Here is a 27766-nt window from a genome sequence, read left to right as displayed (position 1 = left end):
ATTAGAGAAACCCGACGGTACCTGCCTTAAATTAAACTGAAATTTAATGACTAAATTACTTTATTAACAATTAATATAATCACTTTTTTATACACTACATTACATGTAGAGATTTTAACAACGCAGTATAATGAATAAATAAATATATTATCAATCACTATATTAAAAGAACTAAAGAATATCTTCATATACTACAACATATGTAAAATTTCTTCCATCGAAGGTATATTGCAGGCCATGGGCCCCGTAACATGCACTGATATATGTGGCAGGTGCACAGGTGTATTGCCACTGTCACATTTTCCAGAGGACAATGGTAATGCATCCTTGTAAATGGCGGGATAGCATTTTGCAAAATAACTCCAAAACGATGCAACCTTTACCTTCCTTAATGAATCAGGCCCACTGTGTGCATACACATGGCATGAGTAGATATCAGTTACATCTGAAGAGTAATGAAGTCAGACATGTAAAATCTATCCTGAAACTTTGTGTGCAGTGTGTGATGTCACTTGTGCCACAACAAAACATCATACAAGCAAGCAACCTATTACATATCTATAATCAACTTTTTTTGCTCATTATACACGTACTTATACTTACTGACACATGATGTTTGCCACACCACCCACCATGTAAAGAACAGTCTAGGCTATAATAAAGCCTCTCTTAGCTCCTTTTAAAAAGGTGAACAACTAACTACAACAGAACACTCTTTTCCAAGCATCATCTTATATATAAAATTTTCATTTCTCATTACCTTAGTGAAGGCCTGCAGTGAATGCTTTTCCTTAAGAAATGCAATAATGTCCTGCTGAGCTTTCTTGTTTAAAAGGTCACTGTATTTTTTATAAACATTTAAGTACCTAAAGGAGAAGCACAGAAATTTTTACAACATAAGTATTACAATAAATTAATTTTCCATGAAATTCTAGAACTTCAATACATTAAGCTGTGTGATTCAAATGGCGAACAAGTAACTTAGCGCATTTCAGCCACAAACAAACATAAATACACTGAAAATGTATAAATAAAATCTGATTTTAAAGAGAACAGCAGATAAGTATGTCTGTTAAGAGCGTCTGTGTAGTCACAACCTGGTTTGTCTAATCACATTGACAATTGTACTCCAAAATTAAATTGTAACCAAACTTCAAAATGTTTTAATTAAATATTTTTTACCAAATCATACAGAAACAAAACTAATTTCTGATCCACCAGCCCGTTGTTTTGGCTTATTGTACAACACCATTATACTGATAATTTGTTTTTTTGCATCTTAATATGTCTTGCTGGGACCTCAAATATCAGTGTAATCATTCTAGGAATGCATAAGTGGTTGTTTCCAAAATAATGTATTCCATATGCGACCCAGAAACAGATACTGGGATCCTGCTGCACACCACTTTATAAATGTACCATTAACACAAATGGAATCTCCACATTTATCACTTGATTTTTACTTTTTAGCGCAGATTAAGGAGCCAGCATGCCCTTTGACATCCTATTTGCTTATTAATATTGAGAAAATATTTATTGACAGTAATTTCAAATCAATGTTGTTTTCTCTATAATTGCATCAAATCAGTTTAGGTCTCAGTCAAATCTCAAATGCAAATGAATTGTCTGAGACGCAGGCCTACTATGTTTAATGCTAGATTCTGAACTGGGGCTTTTTATTTCAATAGAATTTGACATAATAATATTGCAAGACATTTGAGGAAAGGGTTATCCTCCTAGAGAAGGAGTTTGGGCCCATTTAAGCGCTCAGATTCAGTCTAGTGATGGTAGGTATCTGGGGAGGATGGAAGTCTCACACCTCTCCTCTAGCAGACCTCTGAACGTAAAGCATAGCTCTGGTACATGGGACTTGTGCTGTGGAGCCTCACAATAAAGTTCCTGGTTGACCCCGAATCAAGACTTTGGCTGGTGACTTGATGTTAACCCATTACACCATCCCAAATTGTGCATTACAAACATATGGATGATGACAAATTATAACCAATGTTTTACATTCACATCACATGCAGTTAAACGGAAAATGTTGGATGGTAGAGCAACTCACTTTTGAGGACCAATTATGTTCATGTTGAAAATCTCCCGTGTTTTGTTGACATACTCAAAAACTAAGGATTCTTCTTGTTTGACGGAACTGAGGGAACTGTTCTCCATCTGAATATCTGGAAAAAGGTCAACTTCCACCTGTAAGAAAATATGAAATCTTGCTAGTAAAACCACAGCATGAGGTGTATTTGGGACATTTATCCAGTAATATGCAGACGACGTACTCTTAACAATCTCAAAATCCCAAACTTCCCATACTGTTGGCATCCAATGGTAGGTATTCAGGCTATAAAATGTGGTACTGGATCGTTCTCCCTGAGAGTCAAAGAAATGTGTATTGAAAAATATTTGAAGTATCCCCGACTTTACAGGGCCTGATTAAGGGTTCAGGCTGCCCAAGGCTAATACGCACATAGTGCCCCCTCACCGCCCACGCCAGGCTAATACACGGTTGGCAAAGACAATTTTGTCCTTAGTTTAAAATCCAGCTTCCTTTAACCCCCCTCCCCAACGCCTTTTTAATGTTCCTGTGTTTTACGAAACTCTGCTCCACTTGCCATTTTAGAAGGGTCACAGCAATCTTTATCACATGTTTAGTTTTCATTAAAATCTGAACTGGATGGCAAAACGGAGGCGTGAATGAGCACTAAGAGTGACGATATGAAGGGGGCTGTCACGCCTGCGTCTATCGACATCTTTGTCTTTCCTACACGCATAACCTCGAGCATCTGCCCAAGAATGACATGGTCTTCAGCCCTTACCATAGGAATGACATGGTCTTCAGCCCTTACCATAGGAATATGTCACTAGTAAAACCATACTACAATTTTCTTTGATGTTTTATTTTACTGTGGAGAACAACTATTCTCTTACATTTTAAAATGTTGTTCAGAATATCCCTGTCACAAAAACTTTGCGAACTAGGCTACACCCTAGTCAGTCTATTGGATAAACAATCAATGGGAGTGTACATTACCAAACAATACCACTAACTCTTCCAGGCCAACCTCCCTCCTCTACTAACACAGATCAAATTGGATCTAGCTAAATGCAGCAAAAGTCTCTTATCCTAGAAAGGGTATGTCAATGCTGTGAATATCCTACCAAGGCTTCTATATATCTTTCAGAGGCTTCCATAAATCAGAGAAAATACCCCTGCATCTAAATCAAAGCAAGCAACTATTATTCTGTTGGTACTATGTACTATTAAGACTAGATAAAATAAATCCAGATGTATCAGACACATGTTGGCAAAAGTGCACTGTCGCTGGACCATTGGTGGCGGTGCGCTAAGCTTACTCCTTTTTGGAGAGACATAAGACTCCTAATAAATGTTATTCTATTTTTTTCTTCTCCCAATGAAATATGGCTGAACAAGATACATAATTAGGCAGTACATTTGCATGGGTATATCATGTTTAGGGAAGGTAATATAGCAAAGTGGGACATGCCTGTGTATATATAAAATACTGATTAAGACCTACATTGACGGAAGGTATATATAAAGATAATGATGCCAGAACTGATTCAGGTTTCCAATATATATGAATTGTTAAACTTTCCCATTAATAAAATACCATTGTGCTCTATCTTTACCATTTGCATTAAATATTGGCTATTTTATACTCTCCGTAGGGAGTCTACATTCTCATTTTCTTTACATATACAATCCTGGGATGCATACAAAGTGGGGTGGGGCATGCGATGCAAACATAATTTTACCACTGTACAAGTCACTTGTCAGAACACATTTCAAATATGAGTCGTTTTGGGCAGCAATCTACAAAATGCACATTACCTTGAGATGAGTCAGAGATGGGTAACTTTACAAATTATGGGAATTAGGGGATTATATTCTAAAAACAAATTTGAGTTCTTCACAAAAAAAAGTGACCTCACTAGTATGTATTCATATATCCAAGGTCAATACAAAGATTTTTCTAATGAGCTTTTTATACCGAAAACTGTGCAAATGACAAGGAACATCCACTAAGATTGGAATAAAAACAGTGTCCAGCATAGAAAGGTTTTTTTCCCCTGTATGTCTATACTGTATAATGGTGATTATATTAGATGGCTTTAAAAGTGGAAGTCTTTCTTACAAGAAATGGAATTTATTATTGTGGTTATTGATCAAGGGAATGAATCTGATTTCTATTTATAGGATCCGGAAGGATTTTGTTTGTTGTTTTCTTGCTGTAAGGATGAACTAACAAATTGACAGCTACACTGGTGGGATTGTTTTGCCTTCATCTGGATAAAATGCTAGGACATATAAGGAGAGAGAACTATTGGAGCAAGGCCAAGATTTCTGCAAGAGAATATATGAGGATAGGTTAAACTTTGATGTACTTTTTTTTAACTGAAACTATGTAATGTCCTTGAAAACAATCCTTCCATTGTACTCTCTATTTTACTATGGTTGCTCTATAAACATTCCTCTTTGTATGTTAGATACTTTTCAGGACATACTTTCGGAAGTCCTTCAGCACTTTTAATAATCTCCTGGAAGCAGCGTTTTATCAGATTCCAGCATTCCTCCAGAACTGGATCAAAAAGAATTTTGGGTTCTTCAACTGTAAGCTTGATAATGAGAATTTGTGGAGTAAAGAATTTCATGTCGTCATATGTATCTCCAAAATCGTTTCCACCCTGGTAAAATATAAATCATTATTGAAATATAATCACGTTACATAGTCACATGACTCATACTTATACCTGGACAGGCTATCACAAACTTCAAGATTAATGTGTGTGTGTGTATATATATATATATATATATATATATATATAGATAGATAGATATATATATATATATATATATATATATATATATATATTTCATTACACAGTGAGATAGCCTTTGTTCTCTATGTAAACTGATTTTATGTTAACTTCCATAATTTTCCTTTTGGTCAAATTCAATAAGCCACATGATGCCAGTAACTGCAAGCAAGGTCTATTTTTATATAGCAGCACAAATTATCTATACAGAGAAGTAAAAAGAAACTATTCTATGAATGCAACAAAGCATCTAGAGAGTTGAGTGATGGATTCAGCACTGCTGGGAGTATTGTTGGTGCACAGCATTTGCCAACTGGATGCAAAGCTGCCTAACTGTGAATTTCATTTTTAACAGACAAAGAAGCAGCATATTACTTTGAGCAGAAATACAGTATTTAATAAGTGAACATCCCATGATATTGGATTTTAGACAAAATAGAAACCAATGTGCTAAAGGGAATATGCAAATAAAATTACATTGTGTTTAATTGTGTAAAAAAAAATCAGATTAAAAAGAGTATGACTACTATTACAAAATAAAAAGTGGCTGGCACTTCTGCCTCACAGCGCTGGGGTCATGAGTTCAATTCCCGACCATGACCTTATCTGTGTGGAGTTTGTATGTTCTCTCCGTGTTTGCGTGGGTTTCCTCTGGGTGCTCCAGTTTCCTCCCACACTCCAAAAACATACTGGCAGATTAATTGGCTGCTATCAAAATTGACCCTAGTCTCTCTCTCTGTCTATCTGTGTGTGTGTTAGGGAATTTAGACTGTAAGCTCCAATGGGGCAGTGACTGATGTGAATGAGTTCTCTGTACAGCGCTGCGGAATCAGTGGCGCTATATAAATAAATGGTGATGATGATGACGATTTGGGAGAGGTCTGGAGGTCATCTGAATGACAAATGAGGAGGTCTGGATATCATGTGTGGAGGTCTAAGAACATGTAGGAGGCATTTTACGGCAAGTGGGGGGCGGAGTTCTTGTGGGGGCATTTTGTGGCGTGTGGTGGAATTTCAAGGCAAGTGAGGATCATTTGGAGGGATTTTGGGATAAGTAATCTGAGAATCCTAAGGTCATTTTGGGTCTTTTTTAATTCTTCAAATAAGAGTCACGTGTAGACCATTTGAAGGCTGGAAGGACGCATATGCGGCTCTTGAAGTATGTCAGGATACCCATCACTTAACTAAACAATGACATGACTAATGAACGGTGAGCTCTACAAGGTAAGTTTATAGCACCAACACAAAAACTAGGTTAGAAGAATATTTTCATATGTTCATCCCTTAATATTTACATTAAGCAAATCCAAAGGGAAATTAAAAACTGAGGATAAAGTGCCTATAAATAATAACACTAATACTAAAAAACGTTTGTCCTACGATTTATAACTTCTTTGGTGTCTACAATCCGGTCTTTCAGCACGATTCACTTCGAGATTGGCAAATATCTTCACAGACAAGCCAATGGCAATCTGAAGCTGACCTTATTTTTCATTCTGTGTGGTCAAATCCCATCTAAACATCATTCAGAAAGATGGTTTGGGGGCATATATTGCACTGTGTTTGGTCTCCTTATAGAATAACCAAAATCCAAATCAGACAAAATTTTCCAGTGTTCCAGTGTGTGGCCAATGGGTTTCTGGAATCTGGTTGTGCAATCATACAGATGTATGGATACAATCATTTGAAAAATAAAATAATTTGTTATCAACAGTGACACAGATAAAAAATATATAATTCTCACCAGAAAATACAGATCCAAAGTAGAAGAGTGTGAAATGTGGCGTGTTTTAGCCAAGTTATGTGAACACATGTGACTCAGATACTCCAACAATATATTTAAATCTTATCTCAACATAGGCTGCAAGAAAGCTGAAACCTGTCCTATTAAACACTGTGAAGCAGTACTAAGGGAATTATAGTGGAATAGTGGGAAAAACTATGTACAGACAGGACTGAAGCTCAAAGTAATAATTGGCCTCTGTTTTTACAAATTCACTGCAGCCGCAAGATGCAAATTAATTAATTCAAGGAAATCTAATATATATGTTCCCAGGAATAAAGCACCAATTATCCATGATTTATACATATGCATTTCCACATAGAAGAATGTTTCTCTTTGAACTTTGAAGGATGCAATTATTAACATTACATTTGCTTTCACAGCCCTTGCACTTGTGTCCCTGTCCAGTCAATGCATGAAAAGTAAGGCAAATAGACGAAGGATAGAGAAGTAAAAATATGTGAATACAACGGCGCTCAAGAGCTATACCTTAGAATTGAATATATCAAACACAATGGAATAGATTTGTCAATAAATAATACACAATTTAATGAAATGTAAATTAATCACTGGTAAGACAGCTGCTTCAACTGAGATCAATGTGGATGGTATTGCTACAATAAAGATACTAAACATGTGTAAATCATGATATATGTAAACATTGTTTCAATGCACATAATTCATCATCATATAATTGTGTTTGTTCAAAGCTCCATCACATGAGATCAATCAGCAAGTATAGTGGAATCTCACAAGAAACGCGAGAAAGCAGCCTCTAAATATCCGTAAATATTACAGCAAAGGAAGGTGTCTATTGACAATAAACTGTATTATGCCTATAGATTGAAATTGTTCATAAATCGCTATTACACAGTATATATTGCGCAAAAACTGATTCTCTGTCACCTGTCCAAGGTGGGTGGGAGCTCCCTCCCCCCTACAACGACCTAGTATTCTCTGATTTTGCCACCCATGCCCCCCTTCTGGGTTACTCATTCTTGCTCGGCTCTCTTCTGTCAATGACATCTTCTCCCATTACCCCTGGCACCACAGACTAACCCTTGCTCGCCACCCTGGTCTTGTCCACCACCCCTAGCTCCCTCATTCCCCTCACTCATACCACCCCCCATGTACTTCTTGTAGTTCCATACTTACTTTGGTATGGTATTGAAGCTTTTCTATGTTTATGTTTTTCTCTAGATCACAACAGACCCGAGGTGGCCCATACACGCCTTCTTTCTCTTAGGATTCTTACTCAAAACATCAAAGGTTTGAACAGTCCACAAAAGCGTACAAAACTCTTGCTCTTAACACAGTAGTTGATAGCATGATCGACAGGTCGGCCCCGTCTGCATCTTCCGAACAGAAGCTCGGAGTTCTCCAAGTCTAAAGCATTGTCATCCCTTCTCAAACACCACCTCCTTTTTGACTCCTGGCAGATTCGGGATCCCACCTCTATGGACTACTTTTAGTTTTCAGTCCACAAAACATACTCTGAGATAGACATGACTCTCCACACAAACCATCTGACCCTAAACTTCAATTGGCCCACACTCACCTGATGGTATTGTCGGACCACTCTCCCATCAAGGCTCTCTGATATTGCCTCCTGCCCTAGCTCCTCAATGTGGAGGCTCAACGATTCCCTCCTTCATGACCCCCAACTTACACAGCACCTGCGAACTCTCTTGGAGAAATATTTTCTCATTAATGACCTCCCCGATACCTCCCCTAGACTCTGTGGGAAGCACATAATGCAGTTCTGTAGGGGAACATGATTAGCATGTCCTCGCGGCACAAAAAATAGTGCACCTCGCAACGCCTGTCTCTGGCTATTCAAATGGAAAACCTGGAGTGCAACATAAGTTGATCCCAAAAACAATGTTTTGGCCCTTAAAACTGCCACAGGTGCCCTTACTTATAGTCTGGCTGCGATTGGGTGGGAATTCCACTCATTCTACTCTAAACTGTATAATCTGGATTGTGAGTCCCCCAGTCCAGGCCCATCCATTGCGGATTTCCTTAAACATGCCAAACTTCACACACTCTTAATGAAGATATTTCTGAGAAAGAAATCATTGCAGTAATTAAAGCTCAAAAGACCTCTAAGGCTTCTGGCCCTGATGTTTTCTCCGTGGACTGTTCTAAAAAACTACTAATCTCCTGGTTCCTCGCCTCTGCTCCTTGTTCAACGCCATCCTTCAGGGTGCCCCTTTTCCAAAAACTATGTTAGCGGCTCGCATTGTGGTCATTCACAAGGAAGGGAAGGACCCCTATGATTGTGCCAGCAATTGGCTGTCATTTACGCTCCCTACCACACCATAGCCTGGCTGGACCTGGAAACACTCTTTGTTGAAGTTCATTTCTTCACTTTGGGGCCTCCCCAGCGCTGACAAACTCCCTATGGCTAGCCCCCTCTCCTCCCTTAAATTTTGCTTATCAATAAGGGAGTTTTGCAAGCCCAAATTTCAATTGTCCACCCCTATTTCCACTCTGCTACCATTATGGAATAACCCAAATTTTTCTCCTGGACACTCGTCTCCACACTTCACAAAGTGGATTGAGCAGGGATAAGGGTGGCCAATGACCTGACTACTGGCACTGCCTGTGCCTCCCTCTCTGATGTACCAGAAAAATACACCCCTTTCTGCCACCTCTTCTTTGAATCTTTCCAGATTTGTCACTTTCTCATGTCCCTTCCCCCAGCAGACACCCTACTCGCCCTCACCTTTTCTAAACGACTATGCTTACTATCCCCGTTCTCCAAGGGTATGACTTTTTCCATCTACAATTGACTGATTGACATTGCTTTTGATTGCCAGGGCTGTCATGAGCGAGACTGGGAGAGGGACCTGGAACACCCTCGGACATGTCTTGCTGGGAGTAGGTCAGGGAACGGATTGCCACTAGCTCTATCTCCATGCAAATTAATGAAACAGCCTATAAATTGTATTACAGGTGGTACCAGACCCCTGATAAACACTCCAGAATGTTTCCTACATCTACTCCGAGCTGCTGGCAGAACCGAGGCCTGAGGGGCACACTTCTCCACACACAGTTTCCTTCTGGGTCATGGTCCTGTCGGTCCTTAGTTCCTTCTCAGAACGGCTGTTGTTTAAGGACCCCTGTGCCTTCCTTCTCTCCTGCCTTATGCCTAAAGAGAGTGCTCCCTCTAATAAACTGATATCTCACATTCACTCAGCCAAATCCTTGATAGCTAACCACTGGAAAAACCCTGACCCCCATAGTATGTTGGCCCTTAAAACTATGTATGGCATATTGCAGGCATGGAATCCATTACCTATTACCTAAATGACAAACGACATAAGTTTGACATCGTTTGTGCCCTCTGGTACCTCCGTGAAAGCCATGACTGCCTGTCCACCTCTGCCCCATCTGCTGTTCGGTGACTCTCTGCTACTGTCACGAATCAGGCTCTGAGTCATCTCGGGATCCTCCGATCTGGACGTTTAACATTAAGGAGCCAAGGAACACAAATGTGTTCTGCATACTCTTTGGTCAAGCTACTGCCAACTAACCCCTCATCAAAACAGCATTCATTTTTGTTGTATCCAAACACAAACACACTAACAACATATCTAATAAGGTTAGAGATAGAGCTTATCGAAATATCATCTGAAGATAGAAATTGTAAAATCAGGGGGTTTATTAGTTGCAACTCATATTTTGTGATATATGTATTGAGATGCAGTTGCAAACTTTATTACGTAGGAAGAAACACTAGGCCTCTGAAACATGTTTTAACGAGCATAGAATAAATATATTGAATCATGTAAGTACACATAGTGTCCCTAGACACTACATAGATAGACATAATAGTAATCATGATTGTCTAAAAATTACTGGAGTTGAACTAGTAAAAGCATCCCCAAGAGGTGGAGATAGATGCAAACAATTGTGTAAACAAGAAGTCTTTTGGATTTTCCCGTTACACACACTTTATCCCTAAGGTCTTAATGAATCTTTAGAATTGAATGAGAATGTGATATAAGGAAAGTCCTCATTATAGAGTTCATTATATAGAATACTGTATGTCATCTATATAAATTTTACATTTGATATTTGAAATTTTTATAGATTTTTTGTTATATCCATATGTTTTGATAGAGCAATAAAGTTATAATTGTTAGTTTGCTCAAACATTAACAAAATAATAAATGAATAATAAATTGCTTAGTTTTAGAATAAGGATATTATTGATTGAAGAAAGTTTATTAAATCATCTAGATAAACAATTGGAATATTTTTCAATATTATTTTTAAGATTTGTGGATAAAGATACCACTTTATATGATACATAGGTGTGCATCATTAGCAGTTAATTGAGGCACACACTATTTATAGGATCACGTGAAAAATCATTATGTCTCTGATGAAATTGTATGATTGCAATGAAACGCGTAAGACGTGTTTTAAGTGTCTGTTTGACTGCCTGACTTCTGATGGACAGCTTTATCTACATCATCTCCTGTCTCTGTGGTGAGGTTACAAAAGGATTATTTCCAGCCTGCTATTTTCGATCCGAAATTCCAAGAGCTTTCCAAACTGCTCTGTGAGGTTTGGGAGAAAAGGACGTGCAGCTCAACTACTGGTTTTCCCTGCACGGTTCAGCTCTGGTAACACGGACCTGCACCTATACAGGTGTTCTACGATCGGATGGACCATAGAAGTGCTTTTCCATCTGGGGAGCGCGCCTTCATTTCTTTCTCCAATCGCAACATCACTTATGCTGCAATTGTTGCAAACCAGCAAGTAACAATCATATGACATTTACACATCGTGGGACACGGAGTACTGATTAAGATCCATGGCATGATCTGGCATGTGAAATCCACTTGATCATGCTAGAGGAGCCACACCAAGCTAACCATTTCTAACGCGATCTCTCCATCCCTGAGTACTATCTACAGGAATTTATCACATATACAGACTGTGTCCAAAGGGGTTTAAATTAGACAATCAGAATTTGTACAATATTTATTGTGTATTAGTGATTTATGAACAATTTATATCTATAGGCACAATACAATTTATTGTCAATAGGCATCTCCTTTTGCTATAATATTCACGGACATTTGAAGGCTGCATTCTCACGTTCCTTGTGAGATTCAACTATGCATGCAGATTGATCTCATTAGATGGAGCTTTGAACAAACACAATTATAGCACGATGATTCATGTGCATTGAAACAATGTTTACATGTCTCATGATTTACACATGTTTAGTATCTTTATTGTAGCAGTACTATCTGTTTACAACTCACCTGTCCTCGCTCCAGCGCCGCAATTCTCTCTTTCTTCCGGGTCACGGCGGCGCTGTCACATGACAGTCAGGGTGGGGAATTCAAATCTGCAACACTACTAAAGTCCTGCTCTGACACCTGGACAGCGTCAGAGCAACTTCCTATGTACCCTGACTAGGTGCTTCTCGTGTACCAGTTCCTTGCAGGCTTTTCAGACATTAACTCCACGTGTACCAGACCCAGGCTTGCTGACTACGTATTATCTCCACTCCAAGTGTACCAGACCCAGGCTTGCTGACTACATATTATCTCCACTCCAAGTGTACCAGACCCAGGCTTGCTGACTATGTATTATCTCCACTCCAAGTGTACCAGACCCCGGCTTGCTGACAACGTATTCGTCTCCATTACAAGTGTACCAGACACAGGCTTGCTGACTACGTATTATCTCCACTCCAAGTGTACCAGACCCAGGCTTGCTGACAACGTATTATCTCCACTCCAAGTGTACTAGACACAGGCTTGTGGACTACGTATTATCTCCACTCCAAGTGTACCAGACCCAGGCTTGCTGACAACGTATTCATCTCCATTCCAAGTGTACCAGACCTCGGCTATCTTGATACTACCTTCCAGTTCCAGTGTTATCGTGGGCTACCTCCTAATCCTTACCTCTAGAGGCAGACCAGTGGACCGCGACCTGCGATCCTCCGCAGCAAAGCCCATCCCGCCTTGCGGCGGTTCTTGGTGAACACCAGGGGGTTCGTTAGACTACGCACCACCAGCCGGCCAGCGCTGATCTAGTGTAAGGCAAGTACTCCATATTCATTACTTACATTGCTACATAATTGTTACACTATCCACATTGAGTTTAATTGTGGCAGTTGTTTTTACCAGTGATTCATTTATATTTCATTCAATTGTTTTATCTATCCATGAATCTATTCCATTGTGTTTCATATATTGAACTCTAAGGTGTAGCTCTTGAGTACCGTTGCATTTACATTATTTTGCTTCTCTATTACATTTGGGGTGTGCAGGACCCCCACAGTGAGCAGGTGAGGGTTACCTATATACCTAGGGCAGAAAAATATTTAGTGTGTTATTTATTTAATAGACGAAGGGTGTTATAAATTATAATTTAAGGTTTGAAAGAGCTCATAGAGTGAACTGCAGAATGCAGAGAGATGAGTAAAATGGAATGTCAAGGAAATTCTGGAGGTATAAAAAGATGAATATAAAGAACAGATGGGAATGTTTGAGCTTGAACTTACCTGTAATATACTATATTCATAGTTTCAACAATATATTCATATATGTGCCCCCACACTTCTTTTTTAATGTGCTTGTCCTGAAAGCCTAATTTTGTACAGGTACAGCACTGTGTTTAATAATTCTGTCTTTAATTACCTTGTGCATAGAAAAAAAAGACAATAGGTCCTGAAGAGAATTGACGACCATCCCACGCAGCTGCAGAGACATCAAGGAGGAAACACATGCAAAAAACTCTTGAACTTGCAAAGTGGAGTCATGGTCATTATGGGGCACTAAATGAGTCCACTTATCCCTCTCAGATATAAAAAGTTCAGCACAACTTGGTATCCATCTGAAATGACCAGAACCATAATCAGAGTTCAGCAGTGAAATATCACATGGATTTAAACGATGACACATCATGCAGCTCCAGACCACACATATTCAATATATTTGCTATGACCTCTTCTTTTATATGGCTTACTATCCTTTACTTGCCTACACATTCATATAAAACATTGATAAAAAGTTTATATTCCCATAAAAGATTTTTTAACACATAATGTAGAGCATGCATCTTCTCAATAATACATTATCTTCTACAATAATATACAGTAACAACTGACTACTATTAATGTGTCTGGATTCATTTGTGGACTGACTAATATTTGCTTTGTCTGGAAACCGTTTTGGACTGAGGACTTTTTTTTTTAACTGTTTAAATGAACTGAAAACTTCAGACAGTTACAGTTCATAGTTTGTGATCCCACAAATATTAACATCATTGCTTTTGTGTTTTAACTTTTGCCATAATAAAGTTAATATACGTTGTTACACTGTATCATTGGATCAATCAGTATTGTTTTCCTCAGTTTTAGAAAAGAGAGATAACAGGTTTGCTCTGAGGTTTCTTTTGATTTGTATTTACAGGAGCATTCCCTGGTTAGTGGGAGGCTGTAAAATCATCAGGGGTAACAAAGAAACTTTCAATGTGATTTCTCTTGCACCTTCCAGGATAACTTTAACTTGGGCAAACTTCTACCAGTGCAAAAGAACATTTAAATATATGACCGGGACACATGTAATAAGGACAGTCCTGTGTGTAAATGTACCAATCTGCAAGTCACCGGTATTCGGCGACTTTGCAGGACAGATTTAAAGCGGCAATGTCTTTACATGCACAGATTGATACATTTACCCCCTAAAGTCCTCTTACTGTCATAACCACACAAAATGAAAAGTGCTGCAGGAAAGCAATTGTACATTGACCACTACAATATGAGATACACAATAATCATTGATAAAATATAATTAATTATTCATGAGAATTATTATTATTATTATTATTATTATTATAAACATTTATTTATAGGGCACCATGTGAGGTCTGTAGCGCCATACAGAGGGCAAACAACAAGACAGTACATGGTATAACAGTACAATACAGTAAACAAATAACACTACAACTCTCAACACAGCTACTAGGCTATATTCAGCGCAGGTTGAAACCTGTGCCCATTACTATGGGTGCAACTAACAGGTTTAAAGCCACTAAAAGAAGTTCAATAACAATGGAGAAGTGGAATCAATGAGCATAGAGCCCAAGGAGGAGTTACACAGTGTAGCTGATCAGCAAAAGTTATAGGTAACGAGAACAGGAGTGAAGAGGGCCCTGCTCACTACAGCTTACAATCTAAAGGGAAAGGGACATACAAACAGTTGACACATGGGATGAACCAATGTAAGAGGATCTGAGGGCAAGATGCAAGAGTGGGAGAGACGGATAATGAAATAGGGTGAGTTATACTACACGGTGAAATGGGTAAATGGAGAACTAGTAGGCTTTTATAAACAGGTGGGTTTGCAATGACCGTTTGAAGGCATACAGGCTAAGGGATAGTCATATGAATTCATTGCAGCATTAGAATAGTAATTGGATTTTGATTAGCTTTATGGCTGCAGTGCTCTCAACATGGGAGTGAATTACCGGAGCACCTTTAATGAATGTGTTATTGTGACTGAGATGACTAATTTACCCTCTGTACTGCATGTGCTTCAATAAACTTGTAGCCAGGAAAATAACACTGTACAATGTGATACATTCCCCGTTGGCAGCAAAATTAAAGATTACCAGTAATGAGAGGATGTAACAGCTCAGAAGTGTTATATGTAATTGCAGGTTAATAACTGTTATTAGCAGTACAGATATATACACTATTAATGCAGCCCACACGTGTGCATAATATACTTACTTATTTCTCAATGTAGTTCGAGCTTCAAGACAATGCTTTTGTATCAGTTCTTCAAATTCAGCAGGAAGCAGAGGCAAATTGCCAGCTAGCATTTCCTTGGTACGCACAAATCTTAAATCACTGAACCTAAAATGGAACACACAGGGACACAGTGGGATTGTCTTTGTTCTACAAGGAAGGTTCTGATGTGAAAGGTTACAGGTTATAAAATGTAATCTCATATATAATGGCCTAGCTAACGTTTTATTCACAGAATGGTTCTAAAGTAACTTCAATTACCATGTACCAAATATGCCCTACATAATGTTACATATAAACTGGTAAAAGTATCAGTAGTGATGGAATGTTGGTTTTGCATTTTAACCAGCTTATACAAATTGGCTATATGCTATTCATATATGTGATCCATTTAATGGAATTACATTGACACTGGGGGCAAATTGTTTCCTTATACCCATACTTGGCATCAATATAAGATAGCTGTAGGCAGAAGCGGAACTAACGAGTTGTGGGCCTCGATGCAGGGAGTGGGGAGGAGGGAAGCGGGGCCCACAGCTTGCTAATTCCCTGTGCAGTGGGCCCCATTATCTCCATGGGTCCCTGTGCACCGCACCTGCTGCACAATGGTAGTTCCGCCACTGGCTGAAGGGATGAAAACTCATTACCCCATAGCAGAAACTAGATATGCGCCCAGACACTCAAAGAGACTGAGACACAAGCAACCAGATTAATAAGATTCATGCATGCCCTGGAAGGAGCCATTGTTATAGACAAAAACACAGACATATGGACAATTTGGACATTATTTTAGGTTGCAAAGACAACTACTAACAAGATGACCTGGACAATAGAATGCGCTAGGAGAACAGAGATGCAGTAGTAAGTGGCCTTGCTGCCCATTTGACAGAGAGACAGGTAAAGAAATGCGTTAGATCCCTAAGAGGACTAGATTTGTTGCTTCTTTAAACCAGTTCTGTTTTGCTTTACCAGTGCCAAACTCTAGATTACCTGGTAGAGGAATATGTTTTACACCCAAAACTCACTGAAGAGGGTCTGAACTCTAGAACTTCTTACATACTTGGGAACATGCCCATGTTCACGTTCCCAAGAATGAAATATCAGGAATCAACAGGGAAGGAGGGATGTTCATACACCACAATGAACTGTCAGAAGTTTCAAAACTATAATATGTATCATAAAAAAATTTGAAAATTACATGTCTGCCATAGATTATATATATATATATATATATATATATATATATATATATATATAACCTATGGCATTTATAGTTATACTTTAAATATTTGAGATTGCATTACGTACTGAGTGATCCAGAGTTTTTGAAGTGACAACATCACGGGGTTCACAGTGAAAAGGTGCTCTTCATTCCATTTGTGGGCACTGCTGTAGGACAAGTGCCAGGGGACAGGGGCACGAATCACCCGTATAGCAAATGAACGAAGGGTATTGGAGATACACAGTCTGTCTTTCTCTTCTGGATCCTTTAGGATATAATCAACTAGAAAATAGAAACGGACATCATTTAGGGAACATTTTAAATGAAATTATGAAATGTCACTGATAATTTGACAAGGTTTGGAAAACTAATGATGTAAGCATTTGTGAAGTATACCATTTAAAAAAGCAAAAAAAACCAAAATCATACCTTTTAATTACATTTCATTTGTTATATGTTTGAAACTTGTTACTTAAAAAATACCAACGTAATATATAGAGCAGGAGACGTATGTTACTTAGTGCTGCAATTTTTCTGCCTGTTAATATTTGCATGTTTCAAAAAGTGACTTAGTGCTGCCCTACAAAGGATTGGAGTTTCGGTCCTAAGAAATATACAAATAAAGTAAACCTACAGCACAAAAAGCTGGTATAGGGCTCTAATGGTCGTGACGGAAAGACAAAAAAAAAATCTTTACATCTTGACCATTACATTAACCCCATAACAGACATATTTATTTTACTAATACTACCAGAGCCGGTGCTAGCCTCCATGGCGCCCTAGGCATTTTTACAAAATCGGCGCCCCAGCCCCCCCCCCGCAACAATCGGCGCCCTCCTCCCCCCCTCACCCCGTCTTTCCTTACCTCACCACCGCCGCCTCTCTGCTCCGTCTCCTCCCCTCCACTCACTGACACTAGTGAGTGGAGGGGAGGAAACGGAGCAGAGAGGCGGCGGTGGTGAGCAATAGCCTCTTCCCCCCTCCCCCGTGCATCTTAATGCTGTGCGGCGGCCGTCCCAGGTATGGTCAGCGGTCGCCGCACAGATTTAAAGTAATTTTCATTCTGGGCGCCCTCCAGAGCCCGGCGCCCTAGGCAAGTGCCTAACCTTGCCTAATGGGAGCGCCGGGCCTGAATACTACCAACCCATATCTAATTACTTATGTTATGTGCTAATGTTACTGATTGCTCAGCTTTGAGTACCTGTTGGTTTGTGTAAAACACATATGAAGAATGAATGCACACACGTTTTATAATCATGTACACATCCCCATAGACAAGACTCCCTCTGTTGGCCTATATGAGCGAAGAAGAAGCAATGTTTCCATACACAATCTTTAAGGATAGGGTTAAATTATTTATTTTCTGGTTCAGTTTGATTATACTGCTTGTTATACCAATTATATATCTTCTGTTTTAAAAGGGTTTTATACAAAGAATGAGAGCTGTCTTAAATTGTAGAAATGCAGTGAATTGTTCTACAATCTGCCACTCAGTTTATTGTGTAATGGAGTGTATAACAATCAGTGCGTAGATGTACTTATTTATTACTATTTTATCTTTAACACAGTGGAAATGTGTTTCATGTTGTGAAGAACAAAGCTCGTTTTTGTAACAGATGCTGCCTTGTTATAAAAAAATATGGCTTTGTATGTTGTTCATAATTGTTTCCATTGTATATAGGTCAGATCTTTTAGTTCTTATTTCAGTTGAAATCATTAATATTGTCTTGCCATTGTGAGATTGATTAGATCAGAATTGAAGCTGCCCACACAATTTGGTTGTTGGTGATTTTAAACAATTGATGGGTTTATGGACCCAAAATGGGCAACAATCCAGGTCAACATGGACTGATGCTGTTAAAGAAGTCTCTATTGTGAGGGTGGAAATGAAATTGCTATCCTGCATCTGCTGGCCCTTAGTCTATTACCCGAATAACAATGCAGAAGCCAGTAATACTGGGAAAGTAGGACATGACAGTTGTTTGTTACTCTAAATCAGGGCTTGGCAATCTTTTTCTATCAGTGTGCCGGCTAAAATCTAGTCAAGCCCAGGTGTGCCAGTTGCCCCTCTAATTCATAGTATGCCACTGTTGTCCCCCATTTGCATAGTATGCCACAGTTGCCCCCCATTCATAGTATGCCACTGTTGTTCCCCCTATGTATAGTATGCCACATAGTTGTCCCCCCTATCCATAGTATACCACTGTTGTCCCTCATATTCATAGTATGCCATAGTTGCCCACCCCATTCATAGTATGCCACTGTTGTCCCCCCTATTCATTGTATGCTACTGTTGCCCCCCCAATTCATAGCATGCCACTGTTGCTCCCCAATATATAGTAATCCCCCCTATTCCTATGTGTAGCAATTAGATGTGCCCCTCAATTTGCTGCTCTTACTTACCTTTGGAGACACGTCTTCCTCCAGAAAACCTGGAGCTGCTTCCAGCCGAAACAGAGCGCAGAAGCTCCGTTTCAGCCGTCATCGGCTGCTTTACTGAAGCAGCTTCACCGCCGGCATGCCAGACAGAAGTGGTCAGCATGCCATGTCTGGGTTGCCGACCCCTGCTCTAAATGATTGATATTGAGACTAGTGAGACATAACAATATAAATCTTCATGCTGTTTGCTTTAAGAGTGTGAATGGGACAATCTCTGGTTATTATTCTCTGTCTAGTGTTAAGCACTTTTTTAGTTTAACAACAGATTTATGTTTTAGAATATTTAACTTATTGGATCACTGCTACTCATTATGTGCTTTATATTAATCTGATTACTTTGTTTCTATTTGCCTCCATTGGACATTATTCTTAAACTATGTACAGTTGTAAAACCCCTGACATACTATGACATACTATGAGAAGTGGTTTCAGATCTGATAACAAAAAGGCCCCAAGTTAAGAATACAAACTTGGGCTACCAACATTCTATAATATGTGTATATAAATTGACATCTTGAAGCAAGTTGTTTATATGAGATAATCTTCATATCGTGGAATGTTTTAAATGTTTTAATATTATTCATTACTATATATTATGCTGTAGAACATTTTCAAAATGAGTGTTGCCATACTAGTTTGCTTGGCCTTTTGAGTACATGTTGGCAAAAGCCAGATTGGGGTCAAGCAAGCACAATAAAAAAATTTAACTTTGGTAACAAAGGTAAAACGTGTCTACAAAATCTATGTGAAGATAAAAAATTAAAAAGAAGGTCCTATTCCATGGGAAACCAGTGAAGGCAGGGTAAAGCCACACTGGGCAACACAGTGGCCTAGTGGTTAGCACTTCTGCCTCACAGCACTGGGGTCATGAGTTCAATTCCCGACCATGGCCTTATCTGTGTGGAGTTTGTATGTTCTCCCCGTGTTTGCGTGGGTTTCCTCCGGGTGCGCCGGTTTCCTCCCACACGCCAAAAAATATACTGGTAGGTTAATTGGCTGCTATCAAAAAATTTACCCTAGTCTTTCCCTGTCTGTCTGTCTCCCTCTCTGTCTGTGTGTGTGGCTATATTAGGAAATTTAGACTGTAAGCTCCAATGGGGCAGGGACTGATGTGAATGAGTTCTCTGTACAGCGCTGCGGAATTAGTGGCGCTATATAAATAAATGATGATGATGATGATGATAAAGGCACATGTCCTCTTTGCTGTGAGCTAAAATCGTCCCAAAGTAATTGGCAGTTTAATTAATAACATTAGCTGATGCATGCAATAGAATGTGGTGCCCATTTGAATATGGGTATGAGTACGCTCTGGCTATATGGCACTTGCTGTATTTGTGGCCAAATACTTTTGTCTATATAGTGTATATTAATGCACTTAACCCACACTCACAAGATACACCCTCAAACTATTTAGCCTCTACTAGCAAAAGATGTAAACTCCACAGACACCACTATCTTGCCCTGAAAATCATGTGCTTCCCCGCAAAAAACATACATTTGTGGTAAAAAAAAGGGACATGACATGACATCACAGATTAGCTTAGCAAATTTTCATTTTTATAAATGACCCTTATAACTTCAGATCAGATGCATCGGCGTGGCTACATACTATTAAGGACTAAAGCAGCCATCTGACCTAAATACAATGTAGTCATTCTATGGGTCAGATTCAATTGACCACGTTACTCTCGAGAGTAATTTTAACCCGGATTTTTGCTCGTAGCTCAGCGTTGAAAGTACCGTACTAACGGTCATAATGCATACTATTACCGTAGCAACAGTAATAGTGCATGGGCAATTGATCCTCCCCTATGTGTAAAGTTTCAATAATTGACCTGCCCACCTTATGCGTTATTATTCACAATGGTGACTTTATTATTTCTAACTTGTAAATGATTCCAACCAACTAAGGAATTGCCAAGGGATTAAATACTTCATTCCAAGATTCTACAGTGAAGAACAGAATTCTCATCATGTTTGCTAGAGCATTTTAATAGGAAACACTTCACAGAGTCAGAATGTACATCTATGGATCACGAGGTTATAATTAAAGATGAACTTTGCAACAAGCCTGTGTCAGGAGCAAAACAGTATACTTGTTGGACTTAAAAAAAGATATATTACATCTAAAATGGAGACTTGCAGTGGTTGACCTCATTATTCATGTGTGAAAATGGAAATCTAGATGCTTTTAATATACTATGTTTCCACAACTGATGAGATTTCTGATGTTCACTGTAGAATCTTGAAATTAGGTATTTAATCCCTTTGCCCCCCCCCCCTCCTCCCCTGTGTTGCATGATTTGCCATTTCTTTTATCAGAAACTTCTAACAAGGCTTTCAGTAACATTCATGTAAAAAAAAACAACTCAGGTGGACATGCGTAACACGTGGACGTGAAAGGGTTAATAAAAACAAAACCACCTTCTGTGTCTACAAATTACTAAAATCATCCAAAATTATATCTCATGCTCACTATTAAACACTTAGTTCTGCTACCAGAAAGATTTGGTTCAAGAGCTGCCACTCTTTAGGAAGTCTTCAGTTACTGAAGACTGAAGATTATTAAATGAAGTGTAATATGACAAAGAAAGTCACAATGCTTACTGAATAAAAGTGGTGGTGAAAATTACAAACCTACATACAAATGCAACACAGATTTCTTTAAAAATGAATCCAGAATAAAAACAGAAAGAGTCCCGTCCAGACAATTTTTCAACATCATGTCAACACTTTTTAAAACTGCCTTTACCACCTCAAGCCACCTTCCTTTTTGCATCACTGAAAGAGATGTGCTGATATGCTGATCTATTTTATGGCCTTTTTTTCTAGCAATAAGTTCTACACATATTTAGTCAAATAAACCAATTGTGATCTCCACATAGATACATAAGAAACATGATTATGCCAAGTGGATCTCTTGGAAAGTTATGCTCTCTCTATATCTTCCTTATGTGACTAGTATTTATCGATGACTCATTTTATGCAACTAGTAAGCCTGATTACTAATATATACAATGGTTTTCTCAAATATGGATGATAAAAGGTATTGATGTATAGGTTTTTACTATATAAATATATAATGCACTTGGAATGACACCCCCCCCCTGCCACAGACACACACACACACATAACTAACAAGTCCTTCTTGTTTAAGGAATATCTGAAATCTTTTAGCATGTTGGGGTGTGCCATAAACCATAGTTGACTGGTCCTCTGGAAGTAGGCATCTCTCGTTTACTTACTCATAGTGACTTCACAGGTACTTATATTTTTGGGAGTAATCATGACGACATTTATTTATTATTTTCCTAATTTCTGATTAGGCCATAATCATGACAGTTCACATTAGCCAGGGGTGGTCAACCTGTATCTCTCCAGGTGTGGTGATACCAGTGGTTGAAGTGGGGGTGTGTACAGTGGTATGGCATACCGCCACTTCTCCTACAGCCTTCATTCTAAAACTTAAATTACATTCACTAACATTCCCATTACATTTTTCATACCACCACTTCTGAATTTCCACTTTGACCACTGGGTGCTACTCTAAGTCCCTGCATGCCTGCCAAAATGGAGAACCACAAGTTGCCTAAACTTGACATAAGCATTATTTTGGGTCTTTATATACAATGTGTGTTGTAACAGAAATTAATATTTAATATTAGTATTTTTTTATCATGGAACTTTATGCTACACTGAAAAACAGCAAAAACAGCAAAAGAAAAAGGAAAGAGCAAAACAAATAAAATAAACAATGTTATTAAGAAGCCACCTGAACAGAGCTGCCTTTGGCAAGTGCTGTCCTGTGTCTGTCAAAATGGCACATCCACTAATGTACATGTTCTTTTATACTGGGCTGCTTGCCAGTATAACAGGGAGATCATGAGTGTGTGGGTCCAGGTAATTAATGAGACTGACATCAATAACTTTGTAACCAAATAGTCCCAGTGAAATGGACATAGGTCCCTAAGACACAATTTTCAAATAAAGATTAACTAAGTAAAACTCGTTAATCACAATCAGCTAGAATCTGATTGGTTGGTATAAGCAACATCTCCACTTTTTCAAACACGCAGTATAGTAAATATATCCCCAAAAATCTGATTGGTTGCTATAGGCAACATCTCCACTTTTCATACCCGCCAGAAACTTGCAGCTTGATAAATTTACCGCCTGATCTCCATCAGCTTCAAGCTAGTGCAGAATTCAAAGCCATGTAAAGGCACCATCTTCACCTTTTTATCTCATTACAGTAATATATCTCTGCAAATGGAAATCTACAGAATGACACTGGTGGTGGAGCTGACGCTTTGAGCAGCATAAATGACCTGTTCTGTGTTCACCCACTCCAATAGGAGAGCAGTTCAAGGAGAAAGCAATTGTTTTAGGCTCCAAGTTGTTAAAAAGATTATCTCCAACCTCCTACAACAATTTGTGTTATTCCCACCATATTAACAAGAGGCAGCAGTGCAGCAAGACCCTACCTGGATTTTTTTTCACCAATATTTAAAAGAGATAATTCATTCCATTGTGTTATAGTTCATGTGCATTACTGAATGGATCTAATAGTAACTGCTGCTGTATTTACAAATAGATCTGGTTTATATTGGATCTACTAGTAATTAACCATACCTGCCAGATTTCAGATAAAACTCCACCCACTTGTTGTTAAACACCGCCCCTTTTGTGGAAGGATATGCAACATAAGGGAGACCTAGCGAAGGTCTCTCCTGGTTAAAAAAGTGAGATAAGAATATGAATAAAAGTAAAACACATTCCTGTTTCTGTCCCTATAAGAACTAGATTAAAAGTCCACATATTTGGTATCTGTGTATAGTATTTGAAAGTACTAATAATACTATTTTTCAGGGTCATTTTTGGAATTGCTTTGTATATGTAAAATATCCATGATTATGGAGAGGTATATTACTGTGATTATTATTAGGTATACCTCAGCTAATGGATATAACATAAAAAGTTACCTATGTTACCAAAATATACGTTCCCTAAAGAGTTCCCTAAATTATTCTACAAAGAGAAGCAAGAGACTGTTCGTGGGACTTTGCAAGTAATGTGGAGCTTTGCTCAATATAAAATGTATGTATATAAATTAGGGATAATGATGGAAATAAACAACAGTTCCCTAAATGCAGGAAACAGAAATAAACAGATCAATGGCTAGTAGATAATAAACACAGACTTATTAATGGCAATTACATAGAAGGTGACTTGCAGCATCAGTGAGAAATAAATAAAAACAGAATATAAAACAACAGATCAATAAATGATGGGTTTGTAGTCTGTGCTATTTATTGAGAAGTCATTGATTTATTTATTTCTGTTTCCTACATTGAGGCCACTGTGGCTTATTTCTATCATTATCGTTAGTGATAGTATTGCCCCTATCCACTTGTGCTTATTTCTATCTTTCTTCTGCACAATGTGCATAATTTGTACTTTTTCAACTTGTTTTATACATAGTTGCCTACACTCCCGGAATGTCCGGGAGACTCCCGAATTTCTGGGAGTCTTCCCGGACTCCCGGGAGAGCAGGCAATTCTCCCTGATCCTGGCCGGCTGTGTAAATTAAACGGAGGGGGCAGACCCTAGTGACGTCATGGACGCCCCATAGTGTCCCTGACCCCGGTTTTTATTGGTCCAGAGTAGTGATGTCTGTTTTTGGGGCAGGGCTAATGACGCGATTCGTCGAGCCCCGCCCCCACACACCCACCTGTTTGCGTGGGTTTCCTCCGGATGCTCCGGTTTCCTCCCACACTCCAAAAGCATAGTAGTAGGTTAATTGGCTGCTATCAAAATTGACCCTAGTCTCTCTTTGTCTGTGTGTGTATATGTTAGGGAATTTAGACTGTAATCTCCAATGGGGCAGGGACTGATGTGAATGAGTTCTCTGTACAGCGCTGTGGAATCAGTGGCGCTATATAAATAAATGGTGATAATGATGATGATAAATGTAAGAAAGTTGTGATTTTTCTACTTTAGGGGCAGATTCAATTAGCTGCGAGGTGTCGCTGGACATCACCTCGATGTCTGGCTTACTCACCTCTCTGACTAATATGGTGCAGAATTGTTAAGCCTTTTGAGATCTTATTCTCTTTTAGGTAGTCTCTAAGGGTAGATTGAATTAGCCGTGAGGTGGTACAATGTGTCTCTGGAACAGTTTGCAGAGACACACTGCGTCAGAGTCTTTACTAAAATCGCCGCTCAATTTCCCTCGCGCCCCATAAAGAATATGATCCCAAAAGGCTTAAAAATTCAAAAGACCTTGGCCTTGGATCTTGACAATGAACAAGTTATGAAGAAATGGGTTATAATGCTTGAAAACTTGACAATTTTTTATCTATTACACCACCATTAAAACTGAAGGTATAGGAAATGCATAGATGGTAACAATTTATTTTAAACATTTAAACTGACAGCTGTCAGTTTAAGTGCTGGCTAACAAACATACCATAGGACCAGTTTTGGAGACTCCCCAGAAACTGCACTGAAGAAATAGATTTTGAAAAATTGACAATGTAGAAACTATTTTAGGGAAGAAATATGGCCCTGTAATAGTAGAATAAGTCCTATGACATAGGACATCAATAGGCAGTTACTGCACATGAACAACAATAAAGTCAAACCTTTTTCGAAGCAGAATTGGTGAACAATTTAATCTCAGGAATACCTGTGGTGAAATTATTCATGTAAGGAAGGAACACATCAGGAAAGAGAACTATTGTTACATCTCTCCAATGCTGCTAGTGAGCGGGGAGTGATTGCCTTTTATTAGAAGCACATTACTGTGAGAGAGACGGAGCATATAAGAGCCTTTCGGACATAATAAACTACGATCCTGGAGGAGCTGTATATTTAGCCACTCAGCAGCGTCTAGATCTCGTTTGAATGGAAATATTTCACAGACTGTGGATTAAGCAGCAATACTTTGGCTAAATGAGTTGCTTTTTTCCTACAATATTCAGACTCAGAATCAGCAATTTTGAATACTACTTGGGAAAGAGTCTTGTGAATTACGTGAAAGTGGCACAAGGCTCTTCATAGGTATCTATGTCATGGAGAAACATTTGCTCAATCCAAATCAGTGCATTACTGCTATTCCAACATACTGTACCTTGGGAGTTTGCATAGTAGTTATTAATATAGCGCTGCTATAATGACACCATTATGACATAATAACACCATTACAATAGGCTGATGAGGTATTTTGTTTATCATCTCATGTCACTAATTATTGTTTTAATGTACGAAATTTTGAGAATAATAAATAAATAATTGTTTTTAAGATTGCATCCATACATCTATTTGCTAATTTGACCTGCTAGTGTTGCTACCATTTTTCTGTTGCCTTAACACGTGCCACCTAGCACCACAAAGCCATAATGTTGAAATGCAGCTTTATGAGTTTAAATAAATACCCAGTCCTGCATTAGTTATATATCCTCTGACACTAACTAGTATATTCAGGGGTATATTTACTAAACTGAAAAAGTGGAGATGTTGCCTATAGCAACCAATCAGATTCTAGCTGTCATTTTGTAAAATGTACTAAATAAATAATACCTAGAATCTGATTGGTTGCTATAGACATTATCTCCAGTTTTTCAAACTCGCAGTTTAGTAAATCTACCCCTCAGTCTCAATACAAACCACAAACTCGTATTTTACTTATCTCTGCTTATCATTACATCTATATGCACTCATTTTTAATATATTTTTAATTTATTCACTTATAAACTGCCATTCTCACTACTACATATCATACACTGACATGTCCAGTTTTTAAAAATTAATATCAGTGTGATTGTATTTATTAAATAAAGTGAAGGTGTGGCCAAAACATCCAATACAATGTTAGCAGCAGAGGGTGTCAGCCACATAACTCATTAACCAGTGTAAAAGTGCAGATGGGTGCCGTGTGGCACCTTTCTTACAAAACAGGTAAAACTATAAACAATTTGTAGGGTGTTCATTAAATCATACCTGCCCACTCTGCCGGAATGTCTAGGAGAATCATGCATTCCAGGTAGGTCTCCCAGGCGCTCCGGAGAGCTGGCCATTCTCCCACATCCTGTGGGAGAATGGCTATGTTAAGAGCCTCCATGACACGATTTGCGGTAAATCGGGTCATTTTGGCCGTGTCCCTGTATCAGTGCATTGCGGAGGCAAATGACGCACGCCCCTTTCTCCTCTGCTCACACTTCACCTCCTCTCAGGAATCTCCCAAAGGGAAAAGTTGGTAAGTATACATTAAATCAGCTTTCTGCAGAGAGGCTTCAGATAATTATTTTCATCCTTAACAAAAATAAACAAAATAAGCAACTAAACCCACCACACCTGTCAACTAACTGCTCAACTACTCAAACACCATACCTTCATGTGTATTCAGAGGTTCACTTTAGTACCACATTCCCTTATGTGTCTGCAGAGTGTCACTCCCAAAACACAATTCCTCTGTCTGCAGATAATCACTTACTCCTACAATCAGTTGGGTGCCAGCAGAGTATCACTCCACTACCACAATCCACCATGTGTCTGCAAAGGTTCACTGAACTATCACATTTTCGTATATAACTGCAGTGTCACTCCCAAAACACAAAGGGACTGATTCATCATGTATCTGACGATTTTGAGCGTACCGTACGCAAACACTCTGCACATGCCCAGA

The 27766-nt window shown here is 38.7% G+C and overlaps 1 protein-coding gene across 1 annotated transcript in view; it reads right to left on the bottom strand.

Annotated features, from left to right (window-relative positions):
• The window catches only part of DNAH3 (dynein axonemal heavy chain 3), a 245542-nt gene that overhangs the window by 170948 nt on the left and 46828 nt on the right, over positions 1 to 27766 (bottom strand). Inside the window, 6 exon segments of the mRNA XM_075179716.1 lie at positions 761 to 866; positions 2066 to 2225; positions 4482 to 4716; positions 13306 to 13501; positions 15402 to 15527; positions 16728 to 16923. Of these exon segments, the coding sequence (XP_075035817.1) occupies positions 761 to 866; positions 2066 to 2225; positions 4482 to 4716; positions 13306 to 13501; positions 15402 to 15527; positions 16728 to 16923 (1019 nt within the window).

The sequence above is a fragment of the Mixophyes fleayi genome, chromosome 7, assembly GCF_038048845.1.
Source record: "Mixophyes fleayi isolate aMixFle1 chromosome 7, aMixFle1.hap1, whole genome shotgun sequence".
Taxonomy (NCBI): domain Eukaryota; kingdom Metazoa; phylum Chordata; class Amphibia; order Anura; family Limnodynastidae; genus Mixophyes; species Mixophyes fleayi.
Note: the sequence above shows the minus strand (reverse complement) of the source record. Positions and strands in the feature narration are given on the sequence as shown.